The sequence below is a fragment of the Lontra canadensis genome, unplaced genomic scaffold (genome assembly GCF_010015895.1).
Source record: "Lontra canadensis isolate GAN:19392208 unplaced genomic scaffold, GSC_riverotter_1.0 scaffold105, whole genome shotgun sequence".
NCBI classification, from domain to species: domain Eukaryota; kingdom Metazoa; phylum Chordata; class Mammalia; order Carnivora; family Mustelidae; genus Lontra; species Lontra canadensis.
The window spans coordinates 784,747-806,566 of NW_022631099.1; the positions used below are offsets into that span (position 1 = coordinate 784,747).

Genomic DNA, 21,820 nt, shown 5'->3' on the forward strand with positions numbered 1-21,820 from the left:
CTCATGGTAGGAGCCAAGGTCCTTCCTGTGGCTCTCAAGGTCTGAACCTGGCCACTGTCCGTACCTCCTCTCCCCCACGGCCCCTGGTTCACTGGGCTCCAGCCATGCCGCCTCCTTACCACTCTCAGACACTCTGGGGACAAGGCTGCCCCGGAGCCTTTGCACTTGTAGTTCCCTCTGCATCCGAGGCTCTCCTTCCTCGTTGACAGGAACACCCTCCTTCATCTCCTTAAGGTCTTTACTCAAGTGTTATCTTCCCAGGGACATCCCCACACCCCTGCATTCCCCATCCTCCTCCCCAGCTTCCCCCCTGCCTCCCCCATCCACAACGTGTATCACTGCCTGCTATGCTCTGTATTTTGCTTATTTACTGTTATTATCAGCCTCTGGCCTGCAAGCCCCTTGGGCCAGACTCCAGGAAGGCAGGGGCCTTTGTATGCTGACTTTCTAGTGCTTAAAACAAAGCTGGGCAGGCGGCTGAAGAAACACCTGTTGCATGAGTGAATGAACCGTTAATTCTGATAGGAGGAGGAAAAGACCTCTCTGATGAGCCCTGAAGGCTGAGGGATGGCCCCACAGATGGGGAGACTGGTCCAGGCCAAGGGGACAGCATGTGCCAAGGCCCCGAGGGCAGCATCACGCTCCTGATTTACAGCAAAAGAAACAAGGCCAAGGCTAGGTCTGCTGAGCAAAGGGGATGGGGAGGAGCCGAGCCGGAGAGGCTGGCGGCGACAGACAAGGCGAGCCTGGTGGCCGAAAGGAAGGAAATTAGATCGTTTTCTATGCTTTTTAAGAAAAGCTTAGCCCTTTCCATGTTTTAACAATTTCATCCTCACATGGTCCGTGGAACAATTACTCCCCTTTAACAGAGGAGGCAAAGAAATTCCAAAGAGGCTGGGTGACCACGCTGGTGGGGGTAGGGGGGCGGCCCAGGCAGTTAAGAGGCAGCACGAATGCAGTGGGAGCCACCCGAGGATTTCTGGGTTTCAGATTCCTTCCAGAACACCCTGAATGGAGGCCCCCTGGCTTGTGCCCCCACCCCCCGGGCCCTCCCTGGATCTGGGCCCCTGCAGTCAATAATGACTCTGTCACGGAAGGGCCCAGAAGGCCAGGCTGGAAGGGCAGCTCATGAACCTGGCAACCTGGCACTAGAGGCCACAGCTAGGGCAGAACATTCCCTGCAGAGCCCAGGAGCGCATTGCCCATCTCAAGAGAAAGAAAAGTGTGTGTGTGCCCGTGCACACGTGTAACCTGACCCTATTGGCTCTGCCTGCTCTGAATTTGGGAGCTTCTGCTCCAGGGCAGCTAGAAAGGGTGAGGACAGGAGAGAGACAGTCTGTGGGTGCTACCACTGTGGGGGACAAATAATTTGGGGTCTGAGGACTCTTCAGGGCTTGGGAGAAAGTGAGTCTGAGGTTTAGAAGTGGGGACTTTGGGGGCGCCTGGGTGGCTCAGTGGGTTAAGCCTCTGCCTTCGGCTCAGACATGATCCCAGGGTGCTGGGATTGAGCCTAGCATTGGGCTCCCTGCTCAGCGGGGAGCCTGCTTCCTCCTCTCTCTCTGCCTGCCTCTCTGCCTACTTGTGATCTCTCTCTCTGTCCAATAAATAAACAGAATCTTTAAAAAAAAAAAAAAAAAAGTGGGGACTTTGGAGCCAGAGTGCCTTGGTTTGTTTCCTGACCCTGCCACTGGTTGTGTGTCTTTGGGCCGCTTACTTTATATTTAATTCTCCTGTGCCTCAACTTATGCATCTGTAAGATGGGCTCATAGCCTAATAGAGGTGTAATAACTCAGTGATAAACATGATAGTGTACTGATTAGGAGAAGAGATTTCAGGGTTAGACGGCTTAGGTTCAAATTCTGGCAGTCACTGAACTGTGTCGTCTCAATCAAGCGACCTCATGATCTCTTGACCTCTCTGTGCCTCAGTTCCCTCATTGGTAACACAAAGCTTAACCACAGGGGGTGTGGGGATTCAGTGAGCTAGACATCCATGCCTGGTACACAACAAGGGCCATGTGTTTCCTCTGCCGGGGCAGAGGAGGAGGAGGGTTAATCTGCAGTTACGCTGCTGTTCACGGTGCCTGCACTAAGTACATGCTCACAAAAATTAAGGATGAAGGAAGTGGCTGGGACTCATCTCAGGGACAGCTGCTCCTCAGCTCCCACTAGTGGCAGCCAGGTGGGAATGTAGACCCCGCGTCTCTAAAGCATTCAGCATATCAAAAGCAAGTAGAAATTCAGATTTTTATGTGAACGCTCCTGGTTTTTACAAGTTCACTTTTATTTAAAGTGGAGTGTAAACCAAACAAAGGCATTTCATGAGGACCAGATTTGGCTGTGAGCTGCTGGTTTTTCAGCCTGGTTTTACAGTCCCTGTGGTGATCTGGCTCCGAAACGAATGACCATGCAGTGCTACGTTTAACTCTGGTACCACGTGTCCTAGTACCAACCCTGGCCGGCAGCAGTAAGCATGCTATGAAGTGGGTCGTGACTATGCCCCCATTTGACAGGTGAGAAAATGGAGGCTCAGAAAGGTGAAACAATTTGCTGGAGGCCATCTGGCTGGGAAGCAGTGGGTCCGGGGTTTAGCCTAGGATCCTCCTCCTTCTCCTCCGCCTAGCTCTCCCAGCTCTGAAATAAAGCCCTAGGTTGAAGAGTGCCTCCACTAGGAAAGAAGAGAGTAAGGGCTTAATAAACTGTCTCCAACTCTCAAAGAGCCCAGGAGGGGTCAACATAGACACTCCAAAGTGCCAAGAAGAATGAGGGTGTGTTCTCCAGCATGTGGTTTGGTCGGGGGGTGGGGGGAAATCCCAGACCCTCCTGGTGGTCTTTGAGTGGGCTTGTCCCAGCTTCATTACCAGCATGCAAGGGAAATGTCATTGTCCTGGTGACAGCAAGGATTACTCCCTGGAGGCCTGGAGTTGCTTAAGACCAAATTCCTGGCAATGCTGTATTTGACTAGACACAAGTCTCTGGTTTTCCACGATGGTAACGTAGCACTTCTGTCCCTTAAACCGTCACCAAACACAGACAGGGAGGGAGAGACAGCCTGGGATCTCAGGACATCCGCGTCAAATCCCAAAGCTGGCCATGTAAAGGGTTAAGTCCAATGGTTAAACATAATAGCTTAATGCCTTCTGCTACCTCCCAGCTCTCCCAGGAGGGCTGACAGATCCCAAACAGGGCAAACAATAGCTGGAATTGTTCTAGTGAAAACTAGTTCGGCTGCATCACTTGCCAATAATTTTTTAAACAGCTTAACTCTCCTCTGCTTCCTTGACTCTAACCCAACCCGAAAGCAAAAGGCAGATGAGTTCTTGTCCCAGCGTCAAACCTTTGTAAACAAATCGCCCGCCAGCATGCGTGATGGCAGGACGGTGCTGGGGGACAGACTCGGAGCTGGAGCCCTGACCCTGCGGGACACACCCAGGGCCGGGCCCTGGAACACACCCGAAACTGCCTATCGTCCCAGGAGGTGTCAGCATTTCTTGGCACAGGAAGTTTGGGACACGAACGAGCACACTTGCCCCTCTAATGACTAGACAGGACAGCATTGTTAGCAATGCACGCCAAAGTTCGGGTCCAGAGGCAACAATCCCAGCGGCAAGAGGACAGATTGTCATAATGACGGTACTTGGGAAAGGACACGTGTAGAAGGCTGTTGGTCCCTTAACTAAATTCCGCGGGGCGAGTGCGACCACCACAGGCCCACCAACACTCACACCGGGAGGCCTACCTTCTACGTCACTCAGAGTCCAGACATCGGTATCCGCACAGTTAAGCTTCGCTTTACCCGGACGATCGAGGTTTACAGTGAGGCTGGGTGAGATCACCAGTTCTAGCATTTCCTTGTACCTGGAAGAAAACAAAGGGAAATATAATTTATTCATTAATTATGCATGCCTACTAATGATTCCTATTTCTTTCCCTAAGAGTATAAATATTAAAGCTGATTACCTAAACCCGGCTGTCTTATAAATTCTACATAATAAAAATTCACTAAACTTTTCATCAAAGGGAAATGAGGAATTAAAATCAAGTACTTGCTCCCCTCCGGAGAATACACCCACTTGATTAAAACTTTCCCCTCCTTCATACGGTATTTTGCCATTAGAAAAATTGTATTCCGGTCTCTCTTAAATGGCATCTGAATGAGCTGGAGAGAGCGAGGGAGCCTTCCCAGCAGAGGAAGGGAGAGACCGGCGGAGAGGGAGAGCTGGAGTTTGGATTCCCCAAAGCAGAGGCTTAGGGAGCGGAGGGAGTTGACTGCAGTTTCGAGGGAAAAATGGACATGATGTTAGTTAGATGGACAGACAGAGGCTCAGAAGGCACTCACAACATTTAACAAGTCCCTCTTGGTGGCCAAACTCCCAGCCCATCACTTTGGTCCCCACCAAGGGGAAGGAAACACTCGCTCCTGAATTACGGCATTGATAAAATGTTATGGAGGGCAGGGAAAATGTGGGACACGTCTCCTGGGTCTTTCTCATTTTTTTATTGAAAACTGTTCAGTCCTTGCACCGTGGCTGGTAGTTATTCCTCCTAAATTCCTATCCGCCGTGGTTAGGAAGTGAGGTTTCTGGTTCGTGTGCATGATACCACGCCTGGCGGTTTCCAAAGGGCTAAACTACAAGCAGTAATGATTGGCGCTGATTCAAGGTGTCCTCAGAGAAAGACTACGCACATCAGTATTGCGAGGTCATCGTTGGGAGAATCAGTTATCATTACTTTAATAAAACACAACATACCGACCGATGGCAAAGAGGTTATAAACTCAGGTTCCACCATGAAAAGGTCATGGATTCAAATTTTGGTGTCGCTCCTCACGACTTTGAGAAAGTTAGTGAACTGCTTAAATGAAAAGCTGGCTCATCTGGGTAATGGGGTTGTTAGAGTACCTCCCTGGAAAGGTCATGGTGAGGAAGGAAACAGGTGGTACCTGCAAGGAAAGGTCTTTGTGGGGAGCAACCTAAACGTCCACACATTCCCGAGAAAGAATAATTAAAGGTGGTGTGTGCGCATGGTGGAATATCATACAGGAGTGAAAAAGACCAAGCTGGGGCTCCACACACAGCAGGACAGACAGAGTCCTGAGCAGAGGGGCAGAAGGGTATCCAAAGTAGGATATCATTTCACAGGTAATAGTATGTATAGGATGAAAAATACGAATTTCAGAGAATGGCTGACTCTGGGAATGGTGGGGGGAAGGCACTTTGGGAAGTGGTATCCTGGGCACCTCAACTGAGTTTGTAATATTTTAGTTCAGGGGTGGACACCCTGCGGTCCATCCAAATTCCGCCCATCTTTTCGTGGGAACCATGAGCTAAGAATGGCTTTCACATTTTTATTGTCTATTATTTTTTATTTATTTTAGAGAAGGGGAGTAGGGGGCAGAGAGAGAATCTCGGGCAGTTCCACGCCCATCGAGGAGCCCGACACGAGGCTCGATCTCATAACTCTGAGATCACAACTTGAGCTGAAATCGGGAGTCAGATGCCTCACCGACGGAGCCACCCAGGTGTCCCAGCTTTCATGTTTTGAAATGGTTAGAAACAAATAGAAAAAGGGATAACATTTCAAGACCTGTGAAAACTGCAGTTAAGTCCACAAGCAGTGTTCTCTGAACGCAGTCCTGCCTGTTGGTTGGTTGGATCGTCTGGGGCTAATTTCACACCGCACCTTCTCAGTACAGTAGTTGTGACAGAGACCCGCCCAGCTGGACATATTTAGCGATCAGCCGAAAAAGCTTGCCAACTCCCGTTTTACTGGTAGGCATACCACTGTGATGTGGCCACTACAACTTTGTGGGCCCGAAACACTGATTTAAAAAAAAAAAACACCAAAGAAATCTCTTATGCCAGGACCGCACACAGGAAGTACTTTATATACACTTTCTAATCTGATGAGAGAATTCCACACAAGTGAGCTCCTAGTGTTTGTATCTTTCTGTGAGCAGGTAAACATTTGCCTGATGGGGAAAGAAGGAGCACTGTGACTTCTGGGCTTGGTCGCGTTGCTTATTTACTTTACGAAGTGCTGCTGTCCTTCTCAGGAACTCAGAGCAGGAAGGTGCTTGTGAGTTCTAGCCCTGGACAGAGCACTGCTAAGGAAAGCTTTTGCTGTGCTCCCCTTTGACTTTTGCCTAACATCCTTGAAGGCCAGGCCAACATGGAAATCACCTCATTTCCCCCACAACACCTGACCCAGAATCATGGTCATTCTGTTCTCATCCTGTTACTACCTGCAGAAGGGTGCAAGGAAAGAGAGATAGAAGGGAGACAGGGAAGGAGGAAATCTATAATTGGATGATTAGCTTCTTCAAACAAAAATTTTTTAAATGTTCCCATATATTCTCATTTTCAACTCCATCTTGGACGGAGACTTTTAATGTATTAAATATGTAAATGCATTCCCTTATAAAGTGATGTTGTATTGTTTTATGTGTGACTTGTGTTTTTAATTTACGTGAATAGAGCTATGCATGAGATCTTGTCCTATTTATTAGGCTCTTTCTTTCCAGTCTGCACCATGATTCTATAATGTGTACACATTGCTGAATAGTCATCTAGCTTATAGTTAGAATTCTGTATTGGGGGCGCCTGGGTGGCTCAGTAGGTTAAGCCTCTGCCTTTGGCTCAGGTCATGATCTCAGGGTCCTTGGATTGAGCCCCGCATCGGGGTCTCTGCTCAATGGGGAGCCCGCTTCCCCCTCTCTCTCTGCCTGCCTCTCTGCCTACTTGTGATCTCTGTCTCTGTCAAATAATTAAATAAAATCTTAAAAAAAAAAAAGAATTCCATACTGTGTGGTCACTCAGTTGTATTTATGTATTGCCCTAGCGATAAACATCCAGGAAGGCTTTACCTTTCAGCTACTATAAACAATGCTGCAATGAACATCTTCATTAAAATACACACACACACACACACACACACACACACACATATATAGATACATATATATATAAAACGTGTATCTATATATGTGTGTTTACGTGCACACACATTCTTAAAATGTATATATATATATATATGCAAGGATAATTTCTGTCATTGGGTGTATATGAACTGAATTTGACCAAGTACTAGTAGACTGTTCCTCATTAATTCCTGTGCTAATCTAGATTTCCATCAGAAGTACATATGTCAGAGGCACCTGAGTGGCTCAGTCGGTTGAGCATCCAACTTTTGGTCTTGGCTCAAGCCTTGATCTCAGGGTTGTGAGTTTGAGCCCCATACTGGGTTCCACACTGGGTTCCACACTGGGTTCCACACTGGACATGGAGCCTACTTTCTAAAAAAGTGCATAAGTGTTCTCATTTCATAAATTCTTGCTAACATTTGGCATTGTCTAGCTTTCTAATTTTTGTCAAACTAATGGACTGAAAGTGATATAGTTGTTCTACTTTGCATTTCTATGATTACTAGTGAGTTTGAGCACATAGTCACATAATTGTGGGACATGAGAGTTTCTAGGAACTGTCTATTTATATCTTTTATCTTTGCCCATTTTTCTATTGGGTTTTCTTTTTGTCTTTTCTTGCTGATTTGCTGGATGCCCTGTAGAGTCTAGATGCTAGCTCATTGCTGGTTTTAGATGCTATAAATTCCTTAAGTTTTCATTTGTTTTCTTTACTTATGGCTTTTGGAAATCAAAAAATTTCTAATATATTTACCCAATATTTTTTCCCTAGGTGTAAAATTATTTCTCTAACCCTAGGATATTAAAATGTGCCCATATTTTGTTTATATTTCCATATTCACTTAGAATTTTAACTTTTATGCTTAAGTCTTTAATTCATCTGGAATCTTCCTTTTAATATGGTTTAGAGTTGCATTTTTCTCCAATATTGGAGAAAATAAAAATAAACCATTTTTCCTAGTATGTAGTAAACTCTTCAACTGAGATCACCTTCCAGCTATGATGGGATAGTTTGTAATTTTGGTTCAATCTCACTATCACAATACAAAATAAAAGCTATAAAACATCGTTTTAAGGTATCAGACAGCAACCAAGGGAGGGCTTGAGGGCCCAAGATCACAGAGAGATGAGACATGGACTGAGTTAAGTCTGACTTCTACCACTTTTCCCCTCAAAACACCTGACAGTTTTTAAGTAGAGAAGAAAAAAGAATAGCTTAGGGTTTTCCAGTCTCATTGGGCTGGGGAGACAGCAACTGGAGTTCAGGGCTAAGGTAGCTAGAACCCAAGGAGCAAAGATCCTACAGCTATGAGAACCACAGAGGAGTGATCCTGACATTGCTGACAATTAAAACCTTTGAGGAGTTTGGTGATACCTAAGCTGGGTGGGGTGAGAGTGAGAGAAACGAAACACAGGGAGGTAGCTAAGAAGACAAGAAATGAAGCAGAGCTTTTGGCAATCTCCCAGTAGTAGGGAGGTGAAAATTGGAGTTCATGGTCCATCAAGGATGAGAATCATTGGTAAACACACTAGGCTTTTAACTAAGACTTCTGAAAAGCTACTCCCTTAGAGGATGGGCAAACCAAATAGATCCTGATTTGTCATCCAATAATCCCTTATTGGTTCAAAGCGATTTACCTCTAGTATCACCACTCGGCAGAAGAAATGTAACTTTCTTTTGGGGAAGGTATTATCTTCCAGAGTTTCCATAATTTTTCATATGCAATGTTTAGCACTTAATAAAAATTATGAGGCATGCAAGGAGACAAGGCCAAATGATCAAAAACTAAGACAAAAAACCAAACCCATAGTAAGATTCAGATATTGGAGTTATCAAACATGGATTCCCAAACTACCTTGATAATATGATCAAGAAAATAGATTTAAATGAAGACTACTACTAGAGAACTAGAATAAAAATCAAATGAAAATTCTAAAACTGAAAAATATAATAATTGAAATTAAGAGCTCCATAGAGCAGCTCAACTACGGATTTGAGGTAGCATAAGAAAGGCATAATGAACTGGAAGATAAGTCAGCAGACAAATCACAGAAAGAATGTTGGAAAGGAAAATAGGTAATAAAATAAAAAAATATATATGGGACATGGAGAAAAGGTCCTGCATACATGTAACAGGGGCCACAGAAGGAAAGAAAAGAGAAAACAAATCAGAAACAATATTTAGTGGGGCGTCTGGGTGGCTCAGTGGGTTAAGCCTCTGCCTTTGGCTCAGGTCGTAATCTCAGGGTTCTGAGATTGAGCCCCACATCAGGATCCTTGCTCAGGAGGGAGCCTGCTCCCCACCCCACTGCCTGCTTGTGATCTCTCTTTGTGTGTCAAATAAAAAAATAAAATATTAAAAAAAAGAAACACTATTTAGCAAGAATCTGACAGAAAATCTTCTAAGACTGATAAAGACATCAAGACAATGCAATCAGCAAGTTCTGCAAATCAGAAGAAAAATAAATACAGAGGAAAACACTCCTGAGCATATCATAGTCAAAACTATACACATGTGAGACTATATTATTTTAAAAGCAGCCAGAGGGTGAATAAAAGACAAATTATCAGGGCTCCTAGGTGGCTCAGTCAGTTAAGCATCTGCCTTCAGCTCAGGTCATGATCTCAGGGTCCTGGGATTTAGATCGAGCCCCATGTTGGGCGCCCTGCTCAGCAGTGAGCCTGCGTCTCCCTCTCCCCTCTGCTCCTGTGCTTTCTCTCTCACTTGCTATCTCTCTCTCTCAAATAAATAAATAAATAAAATAAAAGGCACGTATTGCATGGAGCACTGGGTGTGGTGCATAAACAATGAATTTTGGAACACTGAAAAGAAATAAAATAAAATAAAATGGAAAAAAAAGAAACAAAACGCAAATTATTTTTAAAGAAGGAATAATAAGACTTCTCTGCAAGTATGATGGAAACCAAAAACAATGGAATTTCATCCACTAACACAGTATTCTGTGCCAGCAAAAAAAAAAAAAAAAAACCCTCCAAAAATGAAGATAAAGGGGTGCCTGGGTGGCTCAGTGGGTTAAAGCCTCTGTCTTCAGCTCAGGTCATGATCCCAGGGTGCTGGGATAGAGCCCCACATCGGGCTCTCTGCTCCGCAGGGAGCCTGCTTCCTCCTCTCTCTCTCTCTGTCTGCCTCTCTCCCTGCTTGTGATCTCTGTCTGTTAAATAAATAAATAAATTCTTTTTAAAAAATGAAGATAAAAATGAAACAAACAAAAATTAAGATTATTTGTCACCAGTACATTTGCACTACAAAAGAATGCTTTGGAAGCATGAAAATTTGGCAAAGGATGGAGAACAACATCAAAGGATAAATATGTAAATAAGAGGGGGATACATGAAGTTTACATGTTCTAAGGACACTGCATTTTCCTGGAAGTGGTACAAGTACTAATTTATAGCAAACTTTAAAATTTATATGGATATATGCTATAAACTTTAGAGTAACGAATTAGAGAAAAATAAAAGCGTATGCCAACAGGTTACTAGAGGAGAAAATGGAACAATGGAAATACTTCATTAATCCAAAAGAAAGCAAGAAAGTGTAAAAAAAGAAACAAAGAAGAGATGGAACAAATAGGAAAAAAGATAGATTTAAATTCAAATTTATCAATAATTACATTAAATGTAACCATTTAATGTCCATTTACCTTAAGGAATAAATACTCCCACTAAAAGACAAATATTACAAGACTGGATTAAAAAACTAACTGCATGTTTATTACAAGATACCCCTTTTAAATATAAAGACACACAAAGACTCAGAGCAAAAAATTGTAAAAATCCACATGAAGCAAACACCAAATAAAAGAAAGTTGACATAATTTCAAATAGACTTGAAATTAAAAACCACTACTAGAGATTTAGAGGAACATACTGTAATGATAAAAGAATGAAGATATAACAATTAGGAAGTTTGCCCTTCCCCAAACTAATTTGCATGGTATTGACTCTAAAAAGGAATAAAGAGCCTAGATCTTTGTTAGGTAATTCAAGATCTCAACTTCAAACATACCAACAACAATTCAAACACGTCCTCCTTTGGAGGAAAATAAATAAGCATCACTAACAAAGCCAAAACAATAGAAATGTTAGTTCTCACAAAGTAAACAGGACCCTGACAATCCTCCCCCCCCCTCCCCGTTGCCAACGAGAATTTACGGGTACTTCTATCTTGCAAAAGCAAAATATTCATCACCAAGTATGGCAGTATGAGCAGTTCAGTGAGCAAACCCTTCCAAAAATTCTAATCATAGCTCCCATTTCCCATGCACCCATTCTACACCAGGGAGTTTCCCCCATCACCTTTACATCACCTCCTTCAAATTCTCTCCTATTTCCCAACAGGTTGACTAAATACAGGTGTAGGTCTGGGCACAGCGTAAGCACCAAGGAAACATGACTCATTCCCACTTGGTGAACTCATCCTGTTCAGTCATGAGGATCTGAAAAGAAGTTAAAATTTCAGCACACAGTAAGTTTTGGATTTGAGTTTTATGGGTCGTATTGTTTTATTATTGAATTACATGGCACAGCAGAGGAAGGAGGCTGGTCTCTTTGGTGTTTTGAGGCCTCTGAAGGTCTTAACCTGGCCCTGATTATAGTGCTCATTTTATAGATAATAGAAATAAAACGAATGATCACTCGAAGATCATTTAGTCTAGGGCTAAGAGCTCCCTGCATATATTGGCTTGTTTAGTCCTATGAGGTGGGTAGAGATGAAGAGCCTAAGTGTCAGAAAGTGACCTGTTAGCTAACGGTAGAACCAGGATTCACAACCAGGTGGTCTGGCTCTAAGGTCTGTGCTATATTTTTAAAATTAATTAATTATTACTGAAGTACAGTTGACATACAATGTCATATTAATTTCAGGTATACAGCATAATTTGACAATTTACATTACTCAGTGCTCATCAGGATAAATGGAGTCACCATTCGTCCCCATACACTGTTATTACAATATTATTGGCTATATTCCCTATGCTGTACTTTTCATCCCTGTGACTTATGTATTTTATAATTGCAAGTTTGTACCTCTTAATCCCTTTTACCTAATCTGCCCATCACTCCAGCCGCCTCCTCTCTGGGCATCACTTTTGTATTTAAGTGTCTGTTTGTTTTGTTTGTTTTGTCTTTTAGATTTCATGTACAAATGAATCACATGTTGTCTTTCTGTGTCTAACTTATTTCACTTAGCATAATACTCTCTAGATCCACCCACAGCAAGAATGGCAAGATTTCATTCCTTTTCATGGACAAGTAATATTTCACCAAGCACGCACACATGTGTATCTCACATCTTTATCCGTTCATCTATTGATAGGCACTTGGATTGCTTCCGTATATTGGCTACTGTATTAATGCTGCAATAAACATAGTAGTACATATATATTTTCAATTAGTGTTTTCATTTTCTTTGGGTTAATATCCACTAGTGGGATTTCTAGATCATACGGTATTACTATTTAATTTTTTGAGGAACTGCCACACTATTTTCCACAGTGGTTGTACCAACCTACATTCCCACCAACAGTGCGTGATGGTTCCCTTTACTGTGTCCTTGCCAACACCTGTTATTTCTTGTCTTTTTCTAGTCATTTGGACTGGTGTGAGGTAACCTCTCATTGATCTGTAGATTGCTTTGGGTAGAATGAACATTTCAACAATATTAATTCTTCCAGTCTGTGAGTATGGTATATCTTTCCATTTGTATCATCTTCATTTTCTTTCATCAATGTCTTACAGTTTTTAAGAGTATAGGTCTTTTATCTCCTTGGTTAAATTTATTCCTAGGTATTTTAATCCATTTGGTGCAATTGTAAATGGGACTGCTTTAAAATTTTTCTTTCTGCTACTTTATTATTAGTATATAGAAACACAGAAGATTTCTGCATTTTAATTTTGTATCCTGCAGCTTTACTGAATTCACTTGAGTTCTAATAGTTATTTTGAGGAGTCTCACGGTTTTCTATGCACAGTCTCATGCCATCTACAAAAGTGACAGTTTTACTTCTTCCTTATCTTCTTTTCATTTCTTTTTCTTGTCTGATTGTTATGGCTAGGACTTCCAGTACTATGTTGAATATAAGTGGTGATAGTGGACATCCTTGTCTTGTTCCTGATCTTGGAGGAAAAGCTTTCAGTATTTCACCATTAAATGTGATGTTAGCTGTGGGTTTTTCATATATAGCCTTCATTATTTTGAGTTATGTTACCTCTAAATGTACTTTTTTGAGTTTTTATCATAAGCAGATGTTGAATTTTGCCAAATGCTTTTTCTGCATCTATCGAGATGATAATCTGGTTTTTATCCTGCTTCAGTATTGCACATTGATTGATTAGTGAAAACTGAATCACCCCTGTATTTCTAGATTAAATCCTACTTGATCATGATGAATGATACTTTTAATGTATTCCTGAAATCGATTTGTTAATATTTTGTTGAGGATTTCTGCATCCATGTTCATCAGGGACAGGTCTGTGCTCTTAACCACAGTGTGCAAATAAAACTGGGTCAAAAATTGAACCCAGGGCCCAATATCCACTAAGCCACCGGTCAGAGCTCTGGCTCTGTCATGTGACACATGGGTTCAAATTCCAGCTTTGCGTCTTATCAGTTGTATGACCTTGGGTGAGTTATGCAAATTCTCTGAACCTTATCCATAAGGATGGAGAAAGTAACAGTACCTTCCCCAGTAGGTTATGTGCAGATTAAGTTAGAGAAGGCATCCACACCGACAAAAGACACCCTTAGTTCCATTCCAGGGAGATACTAGGAACTGTCATGAGGATCATCTAGAAACCACTGGTTCCTATTGTAGTTTGACAGGCAGAGTTGAATTCTCTTGCAGTTGGTGGAGAAGCTTCCCTCACTCACATTGTCCCCCCTTCTCCCCTGCTCACAATTACCTGAAATAGGAGAAAAGCTTATTCTCTTTGCAGGAGAGGGAAGAGAGAAATCAGACAGTCTTAACAACAGAGTCTGGAGGGTGGGAGGAGAAAGACTTAGCTTCTCTTTCATGAAGTCAGGGAAAGGAAGCAAAGGCATGGGATTCATTTACAAAAAAATCCTCCCCCCACACCGCCGTTTCATCGTTGCAAAACCCCAATACCCATGCTGCTTTAGAACCAGACCAAGAGAAGTGGGAAGAAAGAGGCATTCAAAAGCCCCGGCCCTCTGGCCTTCTCTTTGGCCTGCTGCTGCCAGCGGCTTGCACCATTTGTTACCCTTGTCACCACCCCTGTCCCCGGGGACTGAGAAGCACTGGGGGAGCACGGGGCTGCCGGAGGAGCCCAAGAGATGACAGCTGGAGGGTGGGGGGTAGGGAGGACTTCAAAGGCAGTGAAAGATCAAAAGCAGATGGAGGGTCCCAGGCGGGTGGGTGGCTCACCTTTCCACACCCCCCGAGTGCCCTGGCTACCTTGGCTGAGAGCAGTGGCCCCGCCTGCTGGATGGAGAGGACAGATGGCCAGTCGGCCAAGGGGACTTCAGAGAGGGCCAATTCCCAGCATCCTTCAAGGGCTTAGAAACCAAAACCTGCCAACAGCAATCACAGGCTTCTGGACAGACAACAGCTGTGGCCCAAACCTGGACGTTTCTGGCTGCCTCCACCACCCTCATTTCATTTCATTCAAAATACATCTGCTCATCGCAAACTCGCCTCGGCCCCAGTCTCCCCCATCTGGCAGGGGCGGGGGTTTGTGAAGTTGCTCACACCAGAAGCCCAGGACTGTTCCCCCCTCCTCGCTCTCCTTCAGCTCTCACACCCAATCCGTCACCAGGTGGTGTTAAATCCACCTTGGAAACATCCACGGAATGCATGGAGTGATTTCCACCTCCCCGGGCATCGCCTGGCCCAAGTCACCACCATCTCCGCCCTGGATAGCCACCACAGCCTCTGTGCCCATTTCCGTGGGGCTAGTCTAGCCTCTGTCCGGTTTGTTCTTTCGGCAGCAGACTCAGGAGTTCCTGACAACATAACTCCGAACCTGCCTTCCTCGTCACATCCTTGCTTATAACCTCTGATTGTCCTCAAGGCTTTAGAACACAGCCTTGATCTGGCTCCCTGCAAGGGAGGTCTCATTCTGGCGCACTGGCCTTTCTCTCACTCCATGCTCCTGTCATGAGGACTTTGCACATGCTGTTCTCTCTGCCTGGGACACCATTCCCTCCTGTTCACCCTTCAGAGGTCTTAGCTACCATGATCTCCCTAGGCCTCCCCCAAGTGGGGCCCATCCCCCTGCACCAGCCTCCATGGGGCCATGTCCCTCTCCCTACACCAGTCACCCAATTTTGGGGGAGTGTTTGGATGTTATTTAATTTTCATCTGTCTTTCTTACCAGACTGTATACTCCCTGATGGCAAGGATTTTGTCTATTTTGTCCACCATGACATTCCCCAAATCTCCTGCAGGGTCTGGCCTTTGCTAACTGTTTAATGAATACTTCTTGGAGGGGCATCTGGGTGACTCAGTTGGTTGAGCATCTGACTTCAGCTCAGGTCATGATCTCAGGGTCCTGGGATGGAGCCCCGTGTGAGGTCTGTGCTCAGCAGGGAGTCTGCTTGTCCCTCTGTCCCTTCCCCTGCTCGTGCTCTGTCTCTCAAATAAATAAAATCTTAAAACAATAAATATTTCTTGTATAATGAATGAATTGCCATATGAATAAATGTACCCACTCAACCAATAGGAATTGAGCATCTGCTCTTTGTGCCAAACACTGCTGGTCACGGCTACTGTCACTACCCTGGATGATGTACACACTTATATTACCTGCCAGGACCCCCCTCTAGGCACTGAGTTTGAGACCCTCAAGTTACTCTTCTTCCCAGCATGAGGCCTCCATACAGTAGGACACAGTCAGCAGAATGTGGACATTGGATGTTACCGTCCCAACCCCCACCCCGCACTGGTCCATCCCAGAAGCTCCTTCCCCAATAACACAAGGTGTTTGTGAATTACAGTTATTTCCTATTAAGCTCTGCCTGGCTGTCATGCCCTTGGCAGTCCTGCTGGCCCCCTTCTTAGGTGTGTTCCCCAGCTTTACTGAGACACAACCGATATATTGTGCAAGTTTAAGGTGTATAATGAGATGACTTGATACGTATATATATTGCAAAAATGATTCTGGTGGTCCTGCTTTGAGATTCAAAAACAGGAGGAGAAAGTGGACATGTCTAGAGCCACAGCATGGAGGAGGAGTGGTGACAGGGCAGGAGCCGTGGGGGTCCTGGCATTTGGACTTGGTCTTGTGGTAAGAGCATGTTTTCTTTCCTTGGGGGAACTGCATCTCCCCCACTCTCTGTCTAAGTAGCTTGGGTGGGACTGACATTATTAATAGGCCTTGAGCTGGCAATTAGCATCTCCTTCCCCTCAGTCTACAGGGACTGGCTCAGGGATGGTGGTCACATGAGCCAGTGGGGCCAATGAAAGGCCCAGGATGGACTGTTAGAGAAGAGATGCTCTTTCCCGCTACACGTGAACCCTGGGAGGTGTCTACCTGGAGCTCGTGGCAGTGAGGGTCCCCAGACTCCCTTCGAGTAGCATGGTTCTTAGAAGACTATGACCTCCATTCTGGTACCTGTGCACCCCATCCTCAGCATTCAATGTGAACGGTAGAATAGGAGTAAACTGTAAGTTTAGTCAGTGAAATCTGGGGGCTGCTGTCACTGTGCCACAGGCAGCATCCATGGGGAAAGACCCCACGAGCTGCCCTGGAGAGGTGACAAGCCCCTCCTCCTGTCCACATCTCCCTCCCCCAGCCTGTCTCCCTTACAGTGGGGAAGGTGTCACTTAATAGAAGTTGTAGGGGGCTAGGGAGCCCTCTCCCCAGGTGAACAAGGGGCAGTCAGTCTCCTTTGCAAAGGCTAGAGAGAAGGCTGACGAAGGAGGGCACAGCGGGTGCTGAATCCATCCACTGGTTCAATCACTGAGCTGGGCTGCCCATCGTTTAGACCCACGGACTCTATTTACCTTGCATATCAAGAAAGAAAGGTGGCTGTTTATTCAGTAATTGACTTCACCTAATTTTCTGGGAAGGCCAGGAACTGTTCTAGGCACTGAGGGTACAGCGCTGAATCAGACAAGCTCCCTGCTCTCCACATTCTAGAGTGGAAGTCTGTATCCAGTCTTGGGTGGAATTCATCAATGGGCGAGACCCAGAGAGCTGGGACATCGATCTCACAGTTGTGGGATGTGTCTCCTCCTGCTGAGAAGATAACTGTATGACCTTCTCTTAAGAGAAGATTTTAACAACCAGGCACTATCTCAAAACATCTGTAAATACCTTTTAAAATTTCAGATAAAATTCAAATCACCTTTGGCCACGATCTCCCACCAGCTCTAGCCATAGTTACTGATGGGATGAACCGCTCTGCAGACCTGTTCCTAGTCATGAACCCCAACACCCACGTGTTTCCTTAAAAACACACAGTATCGTTTTGTCAGTGTCACTGATCCATGCATCCTACTCGGGACTGTTTTCACCCAAGTAATAAAATAGCTTCGCTATTCAATGTCACAATACAGACATCTAGCCTATCCTTTTTAACTGCTGCATAGGATTCCCTGGTATGTCTACACCGCAGTTACTCGGACCACTCCCCAGGTTTCTCAAGTTTTATTATTATAACTAAATGCCACACCGTCTGGGACAGGCCCTCCTGGGGGCACATGCCCTTAGTTCTCTGGGAGTGATACCCCAAAGTCAAACTGCTAGCTCTAATCGCAAAGAACATTTGCAAATTACCCTGCAGAGTGGCTGGTTCAATTTATACTCCCAATGGCCATGTCTCGTCTTCACACCCTGCACGGTTTCTACCCCCTGATCTGAAAGCTTTTTATCCAAAACTCTCTTAGGAAGACAAACAATTTCAGCAACCCGCCTCCACAGCCCCACTGTTCAGCCAAGTTCTAGGGAGTCATGTGTCAGAAAGGAAAACCGGGGGTGCCTGGGTGGCTCAGTCCGTTAAGTGTCTGCCTTTGGCTTGGGCCATGATCTCCAGGTCCTGGGATCGAGTCCCGCATCAGGCTCCCTGTTCAGTGGGAAGCCTGCTTCTCCCTCTCCCTGTCCTCCTCCTTCTGCTTGTACTCTCTTGCTCTTTCTCGCAGATAAATAAGTAAAATGTTTTAAAAAAAGAAGAAAGGAAAACCAGCCTGGGTCTGGCATCTTAGTCCCAGAACAAGCTCTCTCACTCATGCTCAATAAGTTCATAAATCATATGAACTTGGTGCAGAATAAAAATGGTTGATGGGATAGTTTTATGATGTTTCTCTCATTCCTGATAGCATGGGAAAACAAGGGCCTACTGTTTTCATAATCCAGTTTTGCTATCCATGGGCTCTTTTTTTAAACTTTTTATTTTGGGATCATTACAGATTTATAAGAAGTTGCAAAGCACAGTGCAGAGAGGTCCTGGGTACCTTTCATTCGGTTTTCCCAGGTAATTCCACCTTCCATAACTCCAGCACCACATCAAACCCAGGACATTGTCATTGGGGCTGCATAAGTGTGTGTGTAGCTCAACGTTGTTTTTTTCACACATGTAGATACGTGTGACCACCCCTGCAGTCAAGACAGTGGACTATGTCGTTCACCACAAAGATACAACTTGAGTTCTCCCTTCACGGGCATGCCCATCCTCTTCCCCAGATCCCCAAACTCCCTTAACCCTTGGCAACCCCAAGGGTTGCCATTCTTCCTCTCTGAGATGTCAATTTGGGAATGGTATTAAATGGAATCATACAGTATATGACCTCTTGTGATTGGCTCTTTTGCTGTTAACACGACTCGAGTTCAGATGACTGCATTTCATAATGCGTTTTCCAATATTTACTAGGCCCACAAGGGACAGCCTTCAAAAAAGCACCCAATGTGCGGTGACAGACTGAGAGAGGACCACACACGTTCTGCTGATTTCGGGCTGGGTTCAGCAAAGCCCTGGAGCAAAAGGCAAAACTTTATAGAATATTTCTCATGCGGAGCCATTAAAAAAAAAAAAGCCCCAACCCACAACCAACAAAACAAGGCACGAAGTAAAATACCAAGGAGTCTCACTTAAGGGAAGGCCCGCCCTTGCCAGTGATGGCTGGGGGACATCAAGGGCTAGAGGCCATGCGGAACCCCAGGGCCCCCACCCTTCCCCCCCAACAAGGCAGGCAGCAAGCAGCAGGCGAGAGGCAGCATTCCCTCGGAGGCAAAGACATTTCATTGTGAATGTGCCGTCCTTACCCACCAGCAACGCTGTTCCTCTCTCTTGTACATCCAACCACAGCACACCGCAGTGACCTGGACCCAATTTGGACCATGGAGAGATGCATTTTGATGTTACAGAGTTGGACACTCTAATTTGGGTGAAAGGGAATGAGTGGGAGAGAAACACTGGAGAAAATACTGAAAGCTGAATTTTAGAATATCTTCATTTTACCCAAATCCTTATTTGTGCCCCCAAGAAGCTGAAAAATAGTAACAGTTCACATGCTATCTAGAAGCCAGGCATTGCTTTGAGTGCTTTCTGTGTTTGCACTCACTCAATTGCCCCAACAGTCCCTATGAGATCAGCAGCATGAAGATCCCATTTCATAGATAAGAAAAGCGAGGATAGGAAGTTTAAGTCACTTGCCTGAAATCAGCCGTAAGTGGGAGTGATGGACTGAAAGCCAGGAAGTCTGACTCTGAACATTTCTCCCTCCTGCCATCTGCCACAGCCTGCAGCAGATGTCTTAACATTAATCTTTCTTAATGACTGATCTCTAATTACATCGTTACCCTGAAATTGAAGGGGCCATGCACCGATTCCTATTTTTTTTTTTTAACGTTTTTCTTCTTGTTTTGAGGTTGGCTCAATTTTATGCCATTTCATACAGTGAGGTTTCTTCTCTCTCTCTCTCTCTTTTTTTTTTTTTTTTTTGGTTAGATGGTTTCATGGTAAGGGCTAGAAGTTTTTTTTTAAGGAAAAATCCCAAACATACGCAAAAGCAGACAGAATAGTAAAATAAATCACCAAGCACCTATCAGATTCAACATTTTTCAAGATTTGACCATATGTGTCTCTTCTAAGTTTTTGATTTATTTTTCTCTTTGGTGATGTCAAAGCAAATTCGAACTTGAAGTCTCTTCTCTCTGCTGTACTTCATTTAAAAATTTGGACACTTTCACAATAATTCCTAGTGCCTTCTTGAACACAGCCCATACCCAATCTTCCCAACTCTCTCCACAGGCCCTTTTAATGTTGGTTTATAAGATTCAGGATCTAGGGCTCCCTGCTCCGTGTGGAGTCTGCATCTCCCTCTGCCCCTCCCCCAGCTCCTGCTCTCTTTCTCTCTCTCTCTCTCAAATAAATAAAATCTTTAAAAAAAAGAAGATTCAGGATCTAGGATGGTGGGACAGGTGAAATAGGTAAAGGGGGTTCTAAAATATAAACCTCAGGTATAAAATAAATAAGTCATGGGGATGAAAAGTGCAGCACAGAGAGTACAGTCAGTCATAACTGTAACAACGTTGTATATGGGGATACACTTATGGTGGCGAATGTTTCATGAACTACATAATTGTTCAATCACTATGTTGCACACCTGAAAACCAATATAATAGTCTTTCAACCCCAGAAGATTCAAGATCCAAACAAAATCCATACATTATGTTTGCTCATTAGGTCTTTACATTTATTTACTTTAAAATAGTTCCCCCCCCCCTTTAAAAGGATTTTATTTATTTGAGAGAGCGCGTGTATGAGTGGGGTGGGGGGGGGGCGAGACAAAGGGAGAAGCAGCAGACTCAGCTCCGCGGAGAGCCTGACATGGGGCTCGATCCCCGGACCCTGAGACCATGACCTGAACTGAGGGCAGATGCTTAACAGACTGAGCCACCCAGGTGCCCCCTTTCCCTCTCCTTTTTATACAGAGTTGAAGAAACTAGGTTAGTTGTCTTGGAGAGTATCTCGTGTCCTGGATTTTTGTTTGCTTCCCCACGGCGTTGTTAACTTATTTCTCTTTCTACCATATTTCCCACAAAATCTCTTTAAAATACGAGGATTCCGATTAACGGGGGGAGCAGAAAAGCTTCAGAGTGGTGCTGAGTTCTTTCCGCGACATCACATCACAGGAGTAAGTTGTCCCGAGTCTCCTTCCCACTAATCCTAACACAGGTCACACGCCTGCTTCTGCCATTACGGAGGTCCCCACAAACCTCTGCCCTAATGGCTTCAGCCCACTCATGCTCATGGCCTGAACTGATTATTCCATTAGGGTTTTAGAAATGTAAAAAAATCTATTTTTAAAGAAGAGCGAGAAGAGCATTACAATAACAGTAACACATTTGTTTAGCAACCTATATTCTTGCAAACTGCCATCACAGATCTTTCTTCATGCCCTCCCCCCACCGGCCCACGAGCCAGCAGGAACCCAGATCAGTGGGATGATAAGGCAGGCCCCCTTGAGTGCCTGGGTGCTTGGGTTCAAATCCCGGCTCTGCCTCTCCCTGATGGTATGGGATCTCGCTTGGCTTCCCTGCCTCGAGTTTCTCACCTGTTAAATGGGGATGCAGATGCCCCCATGGCCTAGGGCTTTCTGAGGATGAATGACTTGCTATTTGTCAAGTTCTCAGAACTGAAGAGAAGCCAGAGCGAACTCTCTTCTCCACCCTTACAAGTGAAGCCAGGGCCAATAAGTTGAGTAAATGGCCTCAGGTCCCACAGCTAACAATAGCCACAAGCATCAGTCTCGTAACTCTGCATTCCATTGTCTCCATGGGATGTCTTCCTACATTTTGAAAATGATTGCAAATAATTAGGAAAAACATCTTTTGGCCATAATGGCTCAGAGTAATACCTACACAGCTTCCTAGAACACCTCATCCACGGCCCCATACCACATGGACCCTAGCACC

At 44.7% G+C, this 21,820-nt stretch overlaps 1 protein-coding gene across 4 annotated transcripts in view; it reads right to left on the reverse strand.

The window, feature by feature from the left end:
• EYA2 (EYA transcriptional coactivator and phosphatase 2) overlaps positions 1-21,820 on the reverse strand; it is a 269,733-nt gene that overhangs the window by 182,762 nt on the left and 65,151 nt on the right. For 2 of the 4 annotated variants that reach the window (XM_032838579.1, XM_032838580.1), the window contains exon 2: positions 3,739-3,857. In XM_032838579.1, the coding sequence (XP_032694470.1) occupies positions 3,739-3,847 (109 nt within the window). In that variant the 5' untranslated portion in view covers positions 3,848-3,857. Of the gene's footprint in view, positions 1-3,738; positions 3,858-3,959; positions 3,981-11,098; positions 11,140-21,820 lie in introns of those variants that run through there. The other 2 variants (XM_032838582.1, XM_032838581.1) reach the window with 2 other exon arrangements.